The sequence below is a fragment of the Calypte anna genome, chromosome 1 (genome assembly GCF_003957555.1).
Source record: "Calypte anna isolate BGI_N300 chromosome 1, bCalAnn1_v1.p, whole genome shotgun sequence".
NCBI lineage: Eukaryota > Metazoa > Chordata > Aves > Apodiformes > Trochilidae > Calypte > Calypte anna.
In genome coordinates this window covers 175613229-175631372 of record NC_044244.1, presented here as the reverse complement: position 1 = coordinate 175631372, position 18144 = coordinate 175613229, and the positions used below count along the sequence as shown (strand labels likewise).

At 40.6% G+C, this 18144-nt stretch overlaps 1 protein-coding gene across 2 annotated transcripts in view; it reads right to left on the bottom strand.

Moving 5' to 3' along the window:
• Window positions 1-18144, bottom strand: part of STARD13 (StAR related lipid transfer domain containing 13) — a 140831-nt gene that overhangs the window by 31373 nt on the left and 91314 nt on the right. For both annotated transcript variants that reach the window (XM_030457708.1, XM_008503158.2), the window contains exons 2-3: window positions 5615-5686; window positions 3543-3624 (exon numbers count right to left, since the gene is read on the bottom strand). In XM_030457708.1, the coding sequence (XP_030313568.1) occupies window positions 3543-3624; window positions 5615-5686 (154 nt within the window). The remainder of the gene's footprint in view (window positions 1-3542; window positions 3625-5614; window positions 5687-18144) is intronic.

Sequence of the window (18144 nt, the reverse complement as noted above, 5' to 3'; positions counted from 1 at the left end):
TTTTTCAGTCCCATCACATTTTATCATAGCTGCAACTGAGTGAGGCACCTTACAGGCTACTTGTTCACTTGAGGTGAGTCAGCTCTCCTTGAGATCAAGAGGAGCCATTCCACTGACTCCAAAGCAGGGCTTTCTGTACTGCATGTGGAGAGCTGGGCTTATCTCCTAAGAGCCCTACAGCAGTATCTCAGTCAATGGTACTGACTATACAATCACCACTTCAAAACTCTTATGGTAGGATGTCCCATATACAGCAACCTTTAGATTATTTACAAGCTAAGAGACACTAGATATTGAAAAAAAGGCTGCTGTTTACTTGGCACAGTTCAGATTTTAAGATCTTGGTTTAGTGGCCTATCAATATCAAGCTATTACATACTTGTTATGTTCTTAGTCACTGTATTTACGTGAACACTGGAAGTACAATATGGCTTGGCTTTTCCTTCTCACTCTCTTATCACTGCAGCCACAAAAGTTCCCAGAGTAGAGTTGGTTGTTGCTGCTATTTTGGAAACAAGACAGAGATCCAGCACTAAAATTTTCACGCCCAATTATTATTTTGGCAGGCTGACAGCATTTCCCTGCAGATTGCATGGCAATTTTCTATTGTTTGTTACTCAATAAAATTTGAGTGGAATCTCTTGATAGATGTGCCTCCAACCAATGTGCCTCAGATTTGGTCTTTACTCTGCCAAATTTTCAAATGATATTGTAAACAGCAGGAGTGTTAGAATATCTCAAAAAGGTCACTGAAATCTTTTGCAACAGGGAGTCTTTGGCTTTCTGACTAAAATATTACCAGCTGCCTTAAAAAAAAAAAAGATTCCTCAGTGTTAGTACCTCATGTTGTCTTTTATACTGCAATGCCATGAGGATTATAAAATGAGGCTGACAATCTGACTGCAGTCCACAAGAACACAGAAATGCAGTGTTGATACTAGGAACATTACCATTCTGAGCTAAAACTCTACTCAGGCATTGCAACTTTAAAATTAACCTGCAAATAAAAAGAGAACCCCATTTTATTCAGTACTATGGGCTGAACTCTCTGTAAGTCAGTGTGAAGGCTTGGTCATGCATAGCTTTCAGGGCAGTTTTGGGTGTTCAAAGAATGTGAGTTTGGTCAGTGCATACAGAAATAATAACCAAACTTCTTTTAACTTTCTGTTTCCTAAAAGTGCATCACAGCCTGGGGGTCTTGCATGATATCCTGGTATGCACCTTGTAGTAATGACACCACAGAGCAAAGCAATGGATAAGAAACCAGCCCCAGTGATCAGCCGACCTGTGAGGATTTCCAGTCCACTGGAAAACTTGGAAGTTGTTGTTTTGATAGCTAACACAGCACCAAAGCTGGTCCTGGAGGCAGTAGCTGACACTGTTCACTGTTTCTGATGCACCTAAATCTTGATATCTGGTTTTTTATAGGTTGCTGCTGAGTCACAGAAAATTGTCTGCAATCTTAAAACATAACTGTTCCATCTACATAACTAGTATAGAATGCTTCTATTTATACTTGTCTAGGGAATGAGGTGTTTTTCCTCTTTTAGAGCTAAACTATGTAAAAACTCCCAACAAATGTTAAGACAACAGGAAGTGTCCTCTCAATAAAATCATTACAGAAAAAGTTACTAGACAGTCATAAACTCTTTATCTTTGAATAAAATAATTCTGAATGATCTGTGTCTGTGCTTATGTACTACAGGTCTCAGCCATATCCCTTGATTTAGACTAATACAATGCATTTTTTCTTCATGAGTGAATCTCTCCAGCTGCTAGTTTATTTTCCAAACCCCAATATTGCAACAAAAGAGGGGAGAAAAAAAGTCCTTAGCTATTCAGGTCACAAAGAAATCCTCATAAATCAATATAGCTACTGTAATTGTTTTAGCTGTATCCTGAGTCTACAAAAAGGCTGGAGGAGCAAGAGATGTTCCATTTAGCTGTGTAGGTTTTAGATACCTGTTGACCATGACTGAAGTGTAACCACTGCCAATTACTTCAGAAAAGCAAGATTTAAGGGAATCACAGAGCTCTGTGAGGGCTGCACCTCACCATTTGCTCTTACAAGAGACAGGGACAGACATAATACTTGCACTTTTGGATGGTCCTTAAACTTTGTGGGAAAAGGCTGGGGAGAAGAGCTCTCAAATTCCTATCACTTCCCAGTTACTAAGCTACAGCAAAGTCTGTCTTCCACCATGCCAGCCTGAAGCAGGGGGATGAATGTATGTATGTAAGGAAGGTTTCTCTAGGCATGGATATAGCAGTCCCTCTGATCAGTCCATAAGGAACAGCAGTAGATCAAGTCTGCAGTTATTCTGCTCTCCTGCATTCTTGAGATCCAGGTCTTTCCTACTGCTTTGTCTTTTGACAAAAAGGCTACTACACACAGAGAGAGAATATTCTGTTCCCCATATTTGTAATCACAAAATGAGAAGCAATAAGTTTTGTTTGCAGCAGGGGAGTTTTGGGAGAGCAGTCTGACAGCTATGCTCAGGGATTACCTGGATCCTGGAGGAAGGAGGGTATCTCCTGGAATGGAGAGACAGAGTAGGTGAACTCTTTTCCAGGCTGATTTTCTAGGGTTCTCAGAAACCCTCTCTGCAGTCCTCCATCACAGACTCATTAATGCCTGAGATGAACACTACCACGTACAGTGGAACAGCACATGTACTGTCTGACACATGACTTTAGCCACGGTTGCAGAAGGGGAAATAGAGTTTTGTCAAATTATGTTGATATTGATGTTGTGAAAGTTTCCATAACTTGTCATAAAGCTTGCTTGGTTATGGGCCAGATGCTCCTTTGTCCTTGCTGAAGAGAAGAAGAGCAGAACGCAGCTTGAGCTGAGCACAGGAGAAATAAAAGGGGAACAATGCCTCTTCAATGTGGTTTTGCAAAACTACCACAGAATTTCTGCTTCTTGAGTCCTGAGGGACAGTCCTTGAGCCATGCAATGAGATATATTAATCACAAGCAGAGTATAAAAAGTTAGATAAACAGCAAACACAAGCCCTCTGGGAGGGGTAAACCAGTGATTAGTTGTAGCATCTGTAGTACTGTGGGGTTTTGGTCCCGCTTCTGTTACTGGTGCCAAAAGGAGAGTACCAAGGGAATTGCAGCAGCATGAAAACCATGTCTGCTGCCAGAGAAAGTACTTGCTAAATTCTGTGCAATGAAATTTTGTTTTTTCTGCTGTAGTTGGCCACAAGAGTTATTCATGTGCAACTCAAACGTGACTCTTGGTTATTCAGAGTTTGCTTGTAACTCTGATACTTTTTTCTTAAAAGGCAGGTATTTCAAATGCATTGGATTTGATTCTTCTCAAATCATGTGATGTTTTCCGTGAGTATAGTGTGAGTCCTACTCCAGGGTTGTCCATAAGATAAATTAAATCAGAATTGTAGCATTATAGTTATAAGTGCTTAACTCACATGGACAAGCAAACATCTCTGCTGCTGCTTCTGCTGCAGTGCTAGCAATAACAAATCAGCTCAAGCTTTTAAATCATAAGAAAAGAAACTTTAGGTGTTATTTACCTGCAAAGAGGTTCTACAAGGTCCTTGTCAAGAAAATCATGATCTTTCTTTACTGCAGTGATGTCAATGGGAAACTGGGAGTCTATAAAAGGAGACACAATATTCAGATGACTGCTTGCTATTCAAATGAAAACACATTGTCTACATCTAAAATGCTTTGCATGCTCTTGCTCACTGAAATCTAGTATGACCAATTTCACTCAGCTCTGGTTCCCTTTCAGCTCCATCAGTCATCCTTTCAGTGACTTTATTACTCTTTTTCTATTAAAGGCAGAGTTGAACGTCCTCTGCTCCAAAGAGAGAGCAAGATTATTTCAATTTGGCTTTAGTAAGATAGCCAGTTGTTAGCTGTTCTTCCTAGCACCTAGCACCTATCACCTAGCACAAATGAGTAAGATCAGGGAATTACCAACAGGCTTTCTTTATCCACATGAGCAACAAGGTTCTCCATTCCCATTAAGATGACTCAATGAGAGAGACTTTACTCATAAAACAGAAATGTTCTGCACTTCTTGTTTTTAATACAAGTCCCAGTAACTGATTTCAGCCAAAGGGTTACTCGTGTAACAGAGACCCAAAAAAATGATGAGCTGAATTCTAACCTCCACTATTAGCTAAAAAGCCAGAGTAGTGTTCTGGAAGCTGACATTTGTAATGAAAAGTGACATGGCTGCAACACATCAGCAGGGTCTGTAAGGGTGGGAGAGGTTCCAGCACCATGGCTGCTCTCCAGTCTGCTCCACCAGGGTCAGGTGCCACAGCAGGATCCTGGGATATGGGAACTGCAGCCAGCATTCCCAGACATTAGTGCTTAACACCAGCAGAATAGATGCCTGTAAAAAGGATCTTGTTTTCAGACATGACTGTTTAGAGTGCATATGGACTGCATGGGAACTGTGGGAGCCCAGTACAGGTTATTTTTTGGAGGGAATGTCCCTTAGAGTTTGGCAGGCAGTGGGCTCTCCTTTCTCTGGGGAAATAAGTATCTGAGATATTCTGATTACAAGGCAGAGACAAAAGTACTACTGGGCACCCAGAGGCTGTGGTAGACACACACCTATGTCAGCTTTGGTCTGGCAGGCTTATGAGCCTTAATTCCTTGCTGGGTTCCTTGAATGACTCCTAGACCTTGGGCACCCAAGCAGCCCATCAAGACCCAGCACCTGTGCCCTGAAGGACCTCATCTGGACATCAGGAGCTATGCAGATGTCCTCAGCATCATGCTCCTTGTCACCTTCAGCAACACATGAGGGAAAGGATGGCAACATCTGACCCATGAGGTTCTAGGCCACTATTCCATGTGTGGAGCCATGCTGCCCCCAGACCCAAGCTGCCCATGGAAGGTGTCCAGCAGCATTTGGTGAGCCTGTGCTTTGGATAATAAACCCAAGCAGGCCTGAGCTGGCTCTGTGTCTCTGGCAGGGAGAATATGCAGTCTGGGAAAAACAAGGATCAGCTGCAGTTTCTCTCTCAGCACTGAGCTATGGAGAGCAGGAGATACCCAGCCCCACTCCCCAAACTGCTCCTGAATGCAGCAGCAGCACAACCCCTGCACTCAGGGACTCTGCTTACCTGGGCATGAACTTTACAGATAGAAGGGACAAGGACAATATCTTTCAGCCAGCACCAAAATACTGTCTTTTCTTGATTTACAAATACAAAATGCAGCTCAGATTATGCAGTTTTGGTAATTCACAGACTTTTTCAATCTTATTTTCAGTAACATTGAAATTTTCAGTAACTTTCAATGTTTTCAATCTTATTTGAGACACAATTCAGGAAGTTTAAAAATCCTGAGACCTATGTATTTGGATTTTTTGTATTTGTTGTTTTTAATCTTTGAGGTTTATGCAAACTAGGTCCCCCCTCCTTTTTTTTTTTTTCCCCATGGCTATGAGGGCAAGAATCTTACTTTTCTTTAGGCACTGGTATGACTCCAGCAGCTGAAGCTCTGTGAAGCAGCCAGCTATGGCCATAACTCAGTCAAACGTGGAGTTGGCCGACTGCAAGATCTCCTGGCAAGGGCTCCATGCACTTTCAGTACAGCACAAAGAGCAGAAAAACCTACTTACCCTCATAGAACTGAGCATACTGGGGGAATCCAGCTGCACGTAGCCAGTCACACGCTTCCTTTGCCTCAATTTCTGAGCAGAAAGAGAAAAAAGAAAAGTTCACACTTTGTTATTTTGCACTGGAAGTCATTTTAATTACAACAAAACAGCAAAGAGACTTGGTAGATGCTGTTCAGTGCTTGAAAGAACTGTCATCACTCTGAAGTAGTTCTTTATAGCACCTGAAAAATACAAAATAGAGTGTCTCAAAGAACTCCACCTGCTCCACAGGATCCTAGGGTTTGCAGATCCACTTGTTGACCAGGACAAAGTTTTAATCATCTCCATGCAGCTGGAGAAGTTGCTAAGCCAGGTTTGTGATCCTGTGTCCTATCCTCCCCCAAGAGTAAGTTGTTGGGGAGAGATGGAGATAACGCAGGGTGGGAACGGGGTGACAGGGAGCATGCACTGTGTTTTTTCCTGCTCTGGCATTTCTTGAGCAGAAAAATCCCATGTGAAAACCACTGAAAGCTCTGCCAGGAAAACCTCAGTGCAGGTCTCATGTTACTGAAGGGACAATTGCACAGGTAGGATGAGCCTTCCTCCCTTTAATCATCTGAACTCCATCTTGTAGAAACAGTCAATAGACAGCTACTTCCAGAGGGTGATTCATTTCACCTTAAAATAGTGTCTAAAACAGGCGGGATAAATGAACTCCTGACAATGCTTTTCTCTTGTGTCTACTAACAGAGGCAGGATAAACAGCTAGAGGTATGTCTGTGCAGCTAAATAAAATACATACAGGCAGCAGCTTTGAGCACTGGATCCCAGACCACTCAGTCCTTAATTTTAATCTACTTCCAGCCTGTTTTGGACTGTTTCAGTTACCTATCAAGACAAATATTCTCGACAAGGCAAATAATAGGCAGTCAGGAGAGGAACTCTGTCATCTTCCTGACTCTCCACTGTTTAGAGGCATAGACACAGCTGATGCTGGACTAGGTTTCCCCTTTCAAACAGCTTTCACTGGGTAAGATGTATCAACCCTATGAAAGAGGCAGAGCACTCATCAGCTGGACAAGCAATTAGTCCCTTCTCATTTAGTAAGTGAGGGTAGGTAAGCATGAGGGAATGGAAGAAAATAATATTCAGTGGGGACATTATGCAAGACCTATAGCTTTTTGCACAGGAGAGGAAGATTCACCCCACACAGTTACTAAAGCTGCAGTAAATACATGTCAGCTCCACAAGAACAGAGGATAGATTTTGAGGTGTCTCCAGTGAAACAAATGTCACACACTCCAGCAGTTACACAAACAGTTATTCATCTGATCTTTGGATGACCAAAGCATATTGGCAGTAGAGTACTTCAATTTTTACCAAGCTCCATGGACAAATTCTATGGAAAGCAGAGTGCCAGGTCCATCCCTGCCCAGCATCCACGCTGCCTGGCTGTGCAGCTGCTCCCAGGGTGACCGGAGGAACGTCTGAGCAGAGGCTCACCCAGACACCTCTGGGTTCCTGGGGAAACCTGGGCAACATCTCCTTGCTGCCCAGATCTAGATCAGGATCTACCACCTGAACAGTTTCAGTATCTGCACCCCTTACATGTGCAAAACATGAAGGAATGAAGTGTGCAGGTGCTGAGGAAAGTAGAGGCTTTGGGTTGCTTATTATTCAACCTGAATGAATGAGTCAAGGGCTTTGGCACATTTGTGGTTGTAAAATCTAGGCAGCCAAAATACAAATCCCAAACTATGTATCAAGCAATGGATCTGGAAAAAGAAAATCAAGATCAGTTGCTATCCTGCATGTTCTGCCTTGCATGCATAAAAAAATTCCAGTTGGAAAACTGTTTTCATCTAATATGGATTTTTTAATGTAAGAGATGCTGGTCTGAATTTTTTTTCGCATGTCATTCTGTTCAAATCACTCATTAAACCCCTAATAACTTTACCCACTAAAGCTCATCACAGAACTTTCTCTGAATGTACTCTGTAGTATGTGGCCCACACATCTATCTGATCTTCTAAATACTGAGTCACACCAGCAAATTTTATTGCAGAAATCAAAATTCAGAATACAAGTTTTACCTCTCCAAAGCCTGATTTCCCCAAAATTAAAGATTGGCAGTAACAGCTCTGCAAGGGCCACACTCATTAGCAGTGCTGAAAATGATTTACCACCAGATCTTCATTTGCTTTGACAGTAGTTCATGTAAAGGCCAGAAAAAAAGAGTATAAAAGTACATTCAGTTCCTAGCTCTGCACAAAACAAGCAGTTTGCATAAAACGTGGCTCTCACTACTGCACATCTGTGTGCTGAAAGCACATCTCTATTATGTTCCAGTGAGAATTAATATTTTTATTAAATGCTTGGAAAACAGACAAGTCCTTATACTTTTATTTTTCTTTTGCTTAATTCAATCCCATGAAACACAGATGAATCAATCCCATTTCAAAATGTATTTTACAACTCAGAACAGCTGTACGTACATTCAAGCTTCATTTGGCCTGGAAGCACAGCTAACAGAGGCTGTGGGTGATGGGAAATGCTACCATTATTGCTTATATGCTTATCTTATTTCAACATTTTTTGCCACTGGCTGCTTAGAGGAGCTTGCTGAGGAATCTTCCTGTAGCCCAAGTGAGATCTCAAAAAATCTCAGGTTGCAATGGGTGAATACTTGCAAGGAATAACCAAGGAACAACCAAGGAACTAAATCTCACTCTGGGTTTTTTTTTGTTTTTTTTTTTTTTTGGTTGGTTGGTTGGTTGTTTATGGGGGTGATTCTGTCTGTTTGTTTTGTTTTGCTTTGGTTTTTTGTTTGTTTTGAGTTGTTTTTTTCTTTTAGTATGAGCCTGTCTTTTACACACTTCAGCCACTTAAATACTGTTGACAGATGAACTTCTGCCTTCACCCCTTTGACTACATCTTACATGAAGAAAACTATTGGGAGCATTCTCCTTTTCTCAATGATCACCTCAAACAGATTCAGCCTTGTATAAGATTTTCTAAGATAGCTTCCAGGATACTGAGCCTGCATGTGTGTCCAGTTCCCTCCCTTTCCTCTTTCCTTTTTGGACTTATTCAGAGGACATCAGAAGGGGAGAAGTGCAGTGTGCTGCTGGCCTAGCCAAAAATAAGACTTTGCTCGTATGAATGTATTTCCGCTGGCTAAAGGCACCTTCTCCAGCCATTCCCCTCTTTGCTGCTCCTGAATTTAAGGTGAAAAGGCACAACCAAGGATTTACCCCTCAGCAGAAGCCAAAGGTGATTTCTATTATCTTGCTCTGGGAATGTAATCTAAGTTATAGTTCTGATTGCAATATAGATTCTCTCATTACTGTATATTGTAACACTTAAAGCATAATTTGAGATGCCCAGTTTCACCTTCTCTTTCTGTTCACATATTCTAATATTTGCTTTTTTAGCTTGCTAGTTAGACTTCAATTCAAACTTCTTTGAGAAAGTATGAGTACACCACCAAAAAGATCTCACTGAAGCTGTCAAAGGAAGATTATATAAATACTTTTGGCAGTGTTAGTCCAGTTCTGTCCCCACACCCAGTCCAACCACCGGGGTCTGAATGAGCTTGGAGCAGCTTCATTGTCTTGATGCAACACTGAAGGACCTGGAAAACTACATGTGACTCCAAAACTACATGTATTCACAGGTGAGACTCCAAGGCAGCTTGTCAACAGCACAGGGAAAGGCTGTCATGCTGAGAAAAGTGATTTGAGAGAGGACACGGGTCACACTCTGGTGCTCAGGGGCTCCTCCCAGAAGCATGTGAGCCCCCATGAACCCACAAGCAGCATCCCCCTTGGTGTGATCCAAAAGCTGTTTACCCCAGTGCATCCTACTGATGCACCCCCCAGTGCATCCCCACTGATGGTGGGTTTGTGCCTATGCAGCACTGTCCTGTTTTGCTGACTTAAAAAACAAGTCAGGGATAATTTACCTAAAGCTATCCATTTGCTTAGGCAGCAGTTAAGGACAATTATTAATTATTAAGGCTAGATGATAATTCCGTCACAAATATTGAGAAACATCCATATCCCACAGTACTTGAATTCTCAGGGTTGTTTCCATTTTTAGTTTTCAGTTGAATCCTTTCAGTAAACAAATTTCTCTTTTCAGTTTCACATTTCTACCAGTAGCAAGCTAGGACTTAAAACCTTGTCAAACTTCTTTTTGATCAGCCAAGCCATACTTTCTTTGTTTTCCTCTATTTTTTTTTTTTCTTTTTTGTTTTGTTTTTTCTTGCTTAATCTTCCTTCCTGGAGCTTTCCCACTGTGTATTAAGTTAAATGTATATCTTAGATGCTGATAGAGTATCCCAAAGCATACATTGCACAGTAGAGATTGAAGTGCAACTCCCTGATCCATTTATTTATTTAAGATGTAAGTAGACCAAAATAAGGAGACGTTCAGGAAACTTGACAGCTGTTCTGAGCAGAGCTGGGACGTGGCTTTCAGTCCATGCTTAGAGTTAAGTATGTTTGGGCTTGTCTCCCAAAGAACATCTGGATGCTATTCTGGGGCTGAAATGTCTGCTCAGTCTTTGTCTCCCAATACTTTGACTCTTCACAAACTACTCAGATGGTTCATACTCAAGGCAGTTGTAGGAGTTAGACAGGAGAACTTCAGCCTTGCCTCACTGGACCTGATGCATCCTTTTCTCCCATACTCCTGTCATGTCACCAACAAGCCATGCCAGTACCCTCATGTCTTCCCAGAACTGCAGTCCTGAGGGCAGATGGGATCTGTAGGAAAGCTCCACTGAAGGATGAAGCTGTATAAGAACAGGTCCAGTGCATTTCAGTTTCTTCTTGCAGTCCACTCGGAGGTAGTTCTATGGTGCTCATTGCTCTTCTGCCCCTACACCTTTAAGATATTTATCCATGTAACTCTTCTTCTTATTACAAATGGGGATTTCCAAACTGCAGAAGAAGGTTGGAGGCAAGATTGGTGGAAATCAGATGCTTGACTGCTTTAACTTCCCATAAAAATACATCTGTTTTACTTGTCAGTTACTAATACCCTTAAAAATCTGGTCTGGACAGGCCAAATCCCTAATTTCTAAAGTTCTTAGGTACCTACACCCATCAGGCTGCTGTCACAGAATTACTATGTCAGACTAAAGACTGACAGATTTCCATTGAAATAAAAAGCTACTTCAGATCTAAGACATTAGACTACACCAGGGTAGAGGTGCTAAATTGTAAAGAACAGGAAAATATTTATAAATAGGAAAAAAGGTGACTTTCAAAGGTCACACAGGAAATTCACAGAAAAACAGAAACTCACATCTATAGCTTGTAAAGAGCAGGTTAATACCTTAACTACTGGATTATAGTCTTGTTTCACCACTACAAGCATATTGATGTAGAATATGGAAAAATACTAAGCTTTTCATATTGCCTAAGGAAAAAGTCTTTAATAAAGACAAATTATCAATTCAGTACAGGCAAACACAATTTTCTGTGGCATTTTCATGTTGCATTGCACCAATCAGAACTCGTTAAAAAGGAAAATTTGGAAGTTTCATTTATAGGATGATATAAATATTTATGCAAAGGACATTGGTGTTTCTGAAACTATTTAGGCTTTTAGCATAATTTCCTGAGAACTCCATTTCAGGGAATACTTTTAGGTAGAGGTCTAATGCTTTACCCCATTTCATTTTACTCTGTAGGACTTTTCCAGAAGAATTCCAATAATACCGTAAAGGTAACTGTACCATGCACCTGTAAAATTATCATTTATAGGGTAAATATATCTTAGATAAAACAAAACATAAGCCTACAATGAATCTGTATTACTTTACTACACAATGCACACTCTTCAATAAATCCTGATAATAAGGTTTTCAAAAGTGGAATTTCATTGGAATTATTTTATAGCATGCTGTATAATTACTATTAGAGGCAAGGTTATGTTCTGCAAGCAAGGAACAAATAAAGCTGTCAAAGTGTTAATTTAATGGACCTTAAGCTTTCTCAGAATATTATGGCACCAGTAATAACACAATAAAATATGGACCTTTTAAACTACTGTGGCTGAATATAATTCAAATGTCAATAGAAAAAGATCCTTTCAAGCTCCTGAGTAGTTTCTTTATGTGTAATTCTTTACAGTTGGTGAATAATAGTCAGATGATGTCCATTCATGGTCTGACTTCTTAGAAAGGTCAAAAGTGAGAAGCATGATTACGAAGGGACAGGCAAACAAAAATCTCATATGCTGAGAGATGAAAAGATTGGGCCTCTTTACCTCAGAGAACAGATGGATTAGGAAGGGTTATGATAAAAGGTTACAAAACCAGGGGTAATACAAAAACAGGAAATTGGGAACTTCTATTCCGTCTATCTTGCAGCACAAGGACAAGGAGAATAATGAAAAGGGTGGAATGAAAAAGAAGGAAGGCAATCTGAACTGATAAAGTATTTTTTTAAAAGCAATCGATAACATTCAGTGCCAAAGGACACTGGGATTAGGAGATGAGTGGGCTCAGTAATGAGCTGGAGTCTTATCTGACTCCTCACTGCTACCACCCTAGATTTTGGAAAGGATTCTCTAGAACAGAGTAAATGAAATCAAACTAAAGACAGTGTTATGAGATTATTCTTTCCTTGTTGGATGACCCTTATATATCTTTTCCTTCTGAGTTACTGACATTTCTATTACTCTGACATAGTCTGAACTATATAGACTGTTTCTTTCAACCACTATGACAATTGTTTTGTTCCCTACTATAATCAAATTCTGCATAGTCCAGCTGGGAGACTTCTTTTCAGATTTTTATCTTGAGCAAGACTGCATTGCCCAAGAGGAAAGAAAAAAGGTATATTAATCTTGCAAGGATTTAGGAACCTAACTCATCTTTGGGTAGAAGGATTATGCTGAATTCCTTTTGTAAATTATTGGGATACTGGTAAAACTGGTAGGCCTGACATTTATAGCAGGTTCACCAGGCATGAAACTGGGTACACTGTGCCTGAATTAATATTTTTTTACATCTAGATCTCATCTAGACCTAGGTATATAACACAACATCTTCCCTCAAGCTATTACTCTGAGGGCAGCTGTGCAAATAGCATCTCAACAACAGGGAAAACATCCACAGTCTGCAGTGTAGGAGAGCCCCTCATACTATGTGCTATACCCCACAAGCTCCGTAAGCTCAGGAGTGATTTCCAGGGACCATCAAAGGAGCCAGTACATCAATCCAGCAAGGATGCAAGGACACATAAAGACCTCAGGAGCAAAAAATAACTGGAGGGCCTCCCAGTTAACAGCAATTAGCCACCCTTCCAGGCAGCCACCAATGTCCTTAAGAGTCTTTAGCATAAAATCAGCTCCTCAGGGAATTCTCCCACTATGCAGACTTCTAAGCAACTCCTTCTGCTGAGGTACAGAGTGTTCAGTGCAATCAGGTACCTAAATATGAGAATGCAATGAGATTTGGACTCTAACCTCTAATATTTGAAAGTCTCAGACATAACAATAATACCAAAGAAAAGACAATTAGTAGTGCCCACTGATGCTGAAAAGTCACATCCCTGTTGTAAGGTTCAGGTATGTGATAGAATCATAGAATCATAGAATTGGCTGGGTTGGAAGGGACCTCAGAGATCATCAAGTCCAACCCTTGAACCACCGTTGCGGTTGCTAGACCATGGCACTGAGTGCCACATCCAGTCTCTTTTTAAATATCTCCAGGGATGGAGAATCCACTACTTCCCTGGGCAGCCCATTCCAATGCCGGATCACTCTCTCCGTAAAGAAATTCTTTCTAATATCTAACCTAAACTTCCCCTGGCACAACCTAAGACCATGCCCTCTTGTCTTGTTGAAAGTCGTCTGGGAAAAGAGACCAACCCCCACCTGGCTACACCCTCCTTTCAGGGAGTTGTGGAGAGTGATGAGGTCTCCTCTGAGCCTCCTCTTCTCCAGGCTGAACAGCCCCAGCTCCCTCAGCCTCTCCTCATAGGGTCTGTGCTCGAGTCCCTTCACCAGCCTGGTTGCCCTCCTTTGGACCTGCTCCAGGACCTCGATATCCTTGCTAAACTGAGGGGCCCACCACTTAGGACCATTCAGGTCCTCCTTTGAATATCCTCTCCAGATTTTTGGTTGCTGCTTATCATAAATTATTATTTCTATTTATTGCTGTTTTTCCTTTTTCCTATTTTTTTTGTTGTTGTTCTAATGTCACTCTCTGCTCTCTGCCATTTGTTTCTCTGATATTTTCCTACCCGCTGTCCCATGTGTCTACTTAGTTACTACAACCTTACTAAATGCTATTTTTTTTTTCTTTTTTTAACATCTTCCTTTTAAATGCCTAAACCAGTATTTAAAATCCCTCCTAGCCCACAAAATTTTCTCACTACCTTCAAGTATCTCTTTGAAACCACTCTTTCTCTTAACTTACAATTGATTTGTACAATGCAGCACTTTGTTATGACACTAATAAAACAATAGTATGCACCCCACATCTCATCCTGAGTCACTTTAAATGGTTATAAAACCTGAGATGAAAGTTATATATGGGGATCACTTCATCCCCGGGTGAAATGCAGCTGCATTAGGATGAAATGTGGCAGCTGCATAAAAGAACACTGCAGCAGTTTATGACAAGAAACAAGGAGAACACTTTATCCAGCTGAAACTACTAACAGGATTTATGAGACAGATAAAATTCAGATAATATATATATATTGGGAGCTGACAAGGACACCTGGCTCACCTCCCTTTAGTTTCAGGAAAACATTCTGGTATTGCTAATGGGCAGAAGTGATTAAGAGCTCAGTTCCCTGCACATTCTCCCCCTTCACAATTAGGATTTATATTCATTTTCTTACCTTTAGACAGCCCCCATGAGTCTTGGCTCAGCACAGACTTGGAGGCCAGAGTACCACCCACCCATTCCCCAGTTCCATGATGCTCTTCCCACCTACTTAGTCTGCTGTTCAAAAGCTGGACTTGAGAATTTCCACTGAAAAATGTGTTTGGAGAAAGGTGTGGCAACTCTGAGTTTTCAAGGGCTATAATACAAAATACATTGTCTTTTAATGTGGAAGGAACATTATCAACTGGGTAGAGGAGGCATAAAAACCCCATCCCTTGGAATCTATTCCAAAACTTTCGGTGACTCATAGAGTCACTATGGGGCAACTTTTTAAAACAGGCTCTCATTTTATGAGTTCCTGCTTTTGAGTTTCTAACTTAAGAGATCTAGGCATCATCTGCCATGGACCAAAGTGTGGCCCAAAGACCAGAATTGCTGCTGAAGTCCTATTCAGAAGGAAAATGTTCAGTCCAGATGATGTTTAGATAACCATAAAGCATGTGCCCACTTGCCACCCAGATTTGCTATAAAGCCATTTTTGCAATATACCATGGATACTTCCATAACCAATAGATACTAATTATAAGTAGTTGGTGAAACATTCCACCTATATATATTCAGGTTATATGGTCATGTTAGATATTCATGTTATACCCAAGCTATTAGATCACTATTTTTGAAGAGAGAAAGAGCAAGTGTGTGGCCCACAGCCTGCAAAGAAGCTTTGTAGAAAAGGATCCAGGGGTTGCATGGCCACCAAGTTCAACATGAGGCAGCAGTGTGTCCCTCTGGCAAAGAAGGGGACACATCCTGGGACACATTAGGAAGAGTGATGCCAGTAGGTCAGGTGAGGTGATCCTCCCCCTCTTCTCAGGCTTCATCTGGTGTGCTGGGTCCAGTAAAAAGAAGATAGATTTACTGGAATGAGTCCAGCACAGAACTATGAATTTAATGAAGGAACTGGAGCATCTGACAGATGAGAAGAGGCTCAGTGAACCAGGTCTGTTCATCTGGAGGAAGAGAAGTCTCAGGTGAATCTCATCAGTGTGTATAAACAGCTGAAGAGAGGGTGAAAAAATGGCAGAGCCAGGAACTCTTCAGTGGTTCCCAGGGATAAGCATTAAGTACACATTGAAACACAGGAGGCTCTGTCTAAACATAATGAAACTCTTTTTCACTCTGAGAGTGACCAGGCACTGGTGTGTGTTGCTCAGGAAGGTGATGGAGGCTTTGTCCCTGGAGATATTCTGAAGTCATCTGAATATCATCCTAAGCAGTAAGCTGTAGGTGGCCTTGCTTGAGTAGTGGGGTTGGGCTTGACCCCCAGACATGCCCTCCTACCTTAACTATTCTGTGATCCTGTGACTATTCCAGGAAATGGTAAAACAAAAACAAAACCAAAAACCCAGAAATAACCCTAAACTAACCCAACAGTGAGGAGAAGAAAATCTCCACCAGCAACATGATCCTTCTCCTAATGGAGAATTTCAGATGAAGACTTGCAGTAAGTTCTTCTGCATACCTTGTCTTCTTGGGGAAGACTAACACCATTGATTTTAGGACTCAGAGAATAATAGGAAGGGTAAGCAAAATATCAGGGTGTGGTGTAGCTAATAGGATGCATGTATGTATCGGTTCCAGATGTACCACTACTGGAAACTTGCCATAACTTTGTTCTTGGAACTATAAGTGCTATTATCTTTGTACCTGGGTTAACTCTTCAATTAGATTGCTAATACTTTAATTACAGAAACAGCAAATTCTTCCATCAGTACACAAGGAATGTTTCTTCAGTGATGTAAATTGCACAAGGTGTTTTGTCTGGTACTCTGCCCTGGAATTCTGGTTTGATTTTGGATGTAGCAAATGGAGCCCACTACTGCATCTTGCAGCCACCCTCCATCCTCACAAGATCTCTGGTGTGACCTGACATTCAGAGGGCTCCCAGGAGAATGGAGTGCTGGTCTGAGCATTAGTTTCAGCTCTCATGGGTACTCAAATCTCCAATAAAAAGCACAGATTTAGTGTCAGGGTTTTCAAGCTCAGTGTCCTAAACCTAAAGGTCAAGTTTCAGACTTCCAACACCTCTCAGTACCAATGTGGTTTGCATGTGTGCATCACTGAAGTTAATTGACCAGACTGTAATTGGAGCTCATCTGATGAAAGGCACTGTGGAATGCAGGAGAATGCTTTTGAGTGAAAATGTAAACAGCACCCCAAAAGATAGGTGTTGTCATCATAAACTTTCTCTCTGAATTATGCAGATAAGCAGAACAAAACGTAATTCCTTATCAATGTATTAATTATTCTTTGATTACACCCTTAATGTGCTGTAAATGTTCAAATTACATGTGAGCAATCAGATATACATCAGAGAATCTGTACCCATCTGAGGTGGTCTTCATGCTGTGAATTTATATTAAACACTGAACATTAATATGAAACTAACTCCCTTTGGAGACAATACTTTGATGTGTTAATAAAGAGGGCTTCTCAGTTCTTGTTTATCACAAATTAAGATTAAAGCACTTTCTTCTGGAGTTCTGTGTGAGATGAGCAATTTGTAGTGCAAGAGACATTCTAAGATACAGCATGTACAGAAAAACTCCAATATTCAAGACAGAGGTCAGAGTCCATGGCTTTAGCACAGTGAATGTCTTGCAAAGTGCTGAGCTCCCACCTGGTGTTATCAGTATTACCTGACCCTATCAGCTGATTAACACTACAAGCAGATCTGACTTTAGATCTCACTGTTTTCTTATGAGCTCTTACCATGAAAAAGCCTGTTGAGAAACATGTCCTGTGTATTTCTTCTGGAAAAAAAAAAAAAAAAAAAAAAAAAAAAAGCCCAAACAGCAGAATCTCAGCTGTTTACACAGAAATTGTCATCTACATATGATCTGGTAAAAGGGCTGACATTAGCCTGAAAGTACAAGGGCTGTACCCACACAGCCAGATTACTTTTTCTGATTCACAGCTGTATTGCCATTATTATTACTGAAGTATATCAATGTTATTAACATTTCATCATGCCTCAAGACTGTAGTGAAAAAAATCTATAATATTAAGTTTAATATTTAATTTATGGATATCTGGTATTTTATCATTATTTCTCAGAGAATTAAATATTAAAGATTCAATGCATGCTTAATGCTTTTTTCCAGCTGCTGTTTACCACAAAAATATTACTAACGAGTTGCCAGAATATCTTCCTATGACCCCATCAATAACTGAAAAGTCAGTAAATTAATACTAAACAAAATTTTGTTTTCCTCAGATATTTTCAACTTGGTCCATCATCCTTTTTGGAGTCACATTGATCCTATGCAGTGCCAGATGTGGTGCAGAAGTTGGCTCTGTTGTGAGCAGGTGTTGGACAAGACAACCTCTATTTTTTGATGATTCTACTATTTTTATAATTATTTCAGTGACTGAAAAAATGGCACATGTTTATGTAAAGATGTTATTGTGAACTAAATTTTACCCTTTGTTTTGACTGTATAAATAGTGGAGTCACACTAGCGTGTGTTTGTGTGCTTCAGAGTGATCTAGTCCAGAACCACTAATTACATGGCTTTATGCTGATCTTTAGAGTCATGAGAAAAACAAAGAGATTAAAGGAAACAATTACTTGGTTACTAAAAAAAGAAAATCTTTCCTCACTCTGTCTTCACAAAGGCGCCCATTTTTTACGAAA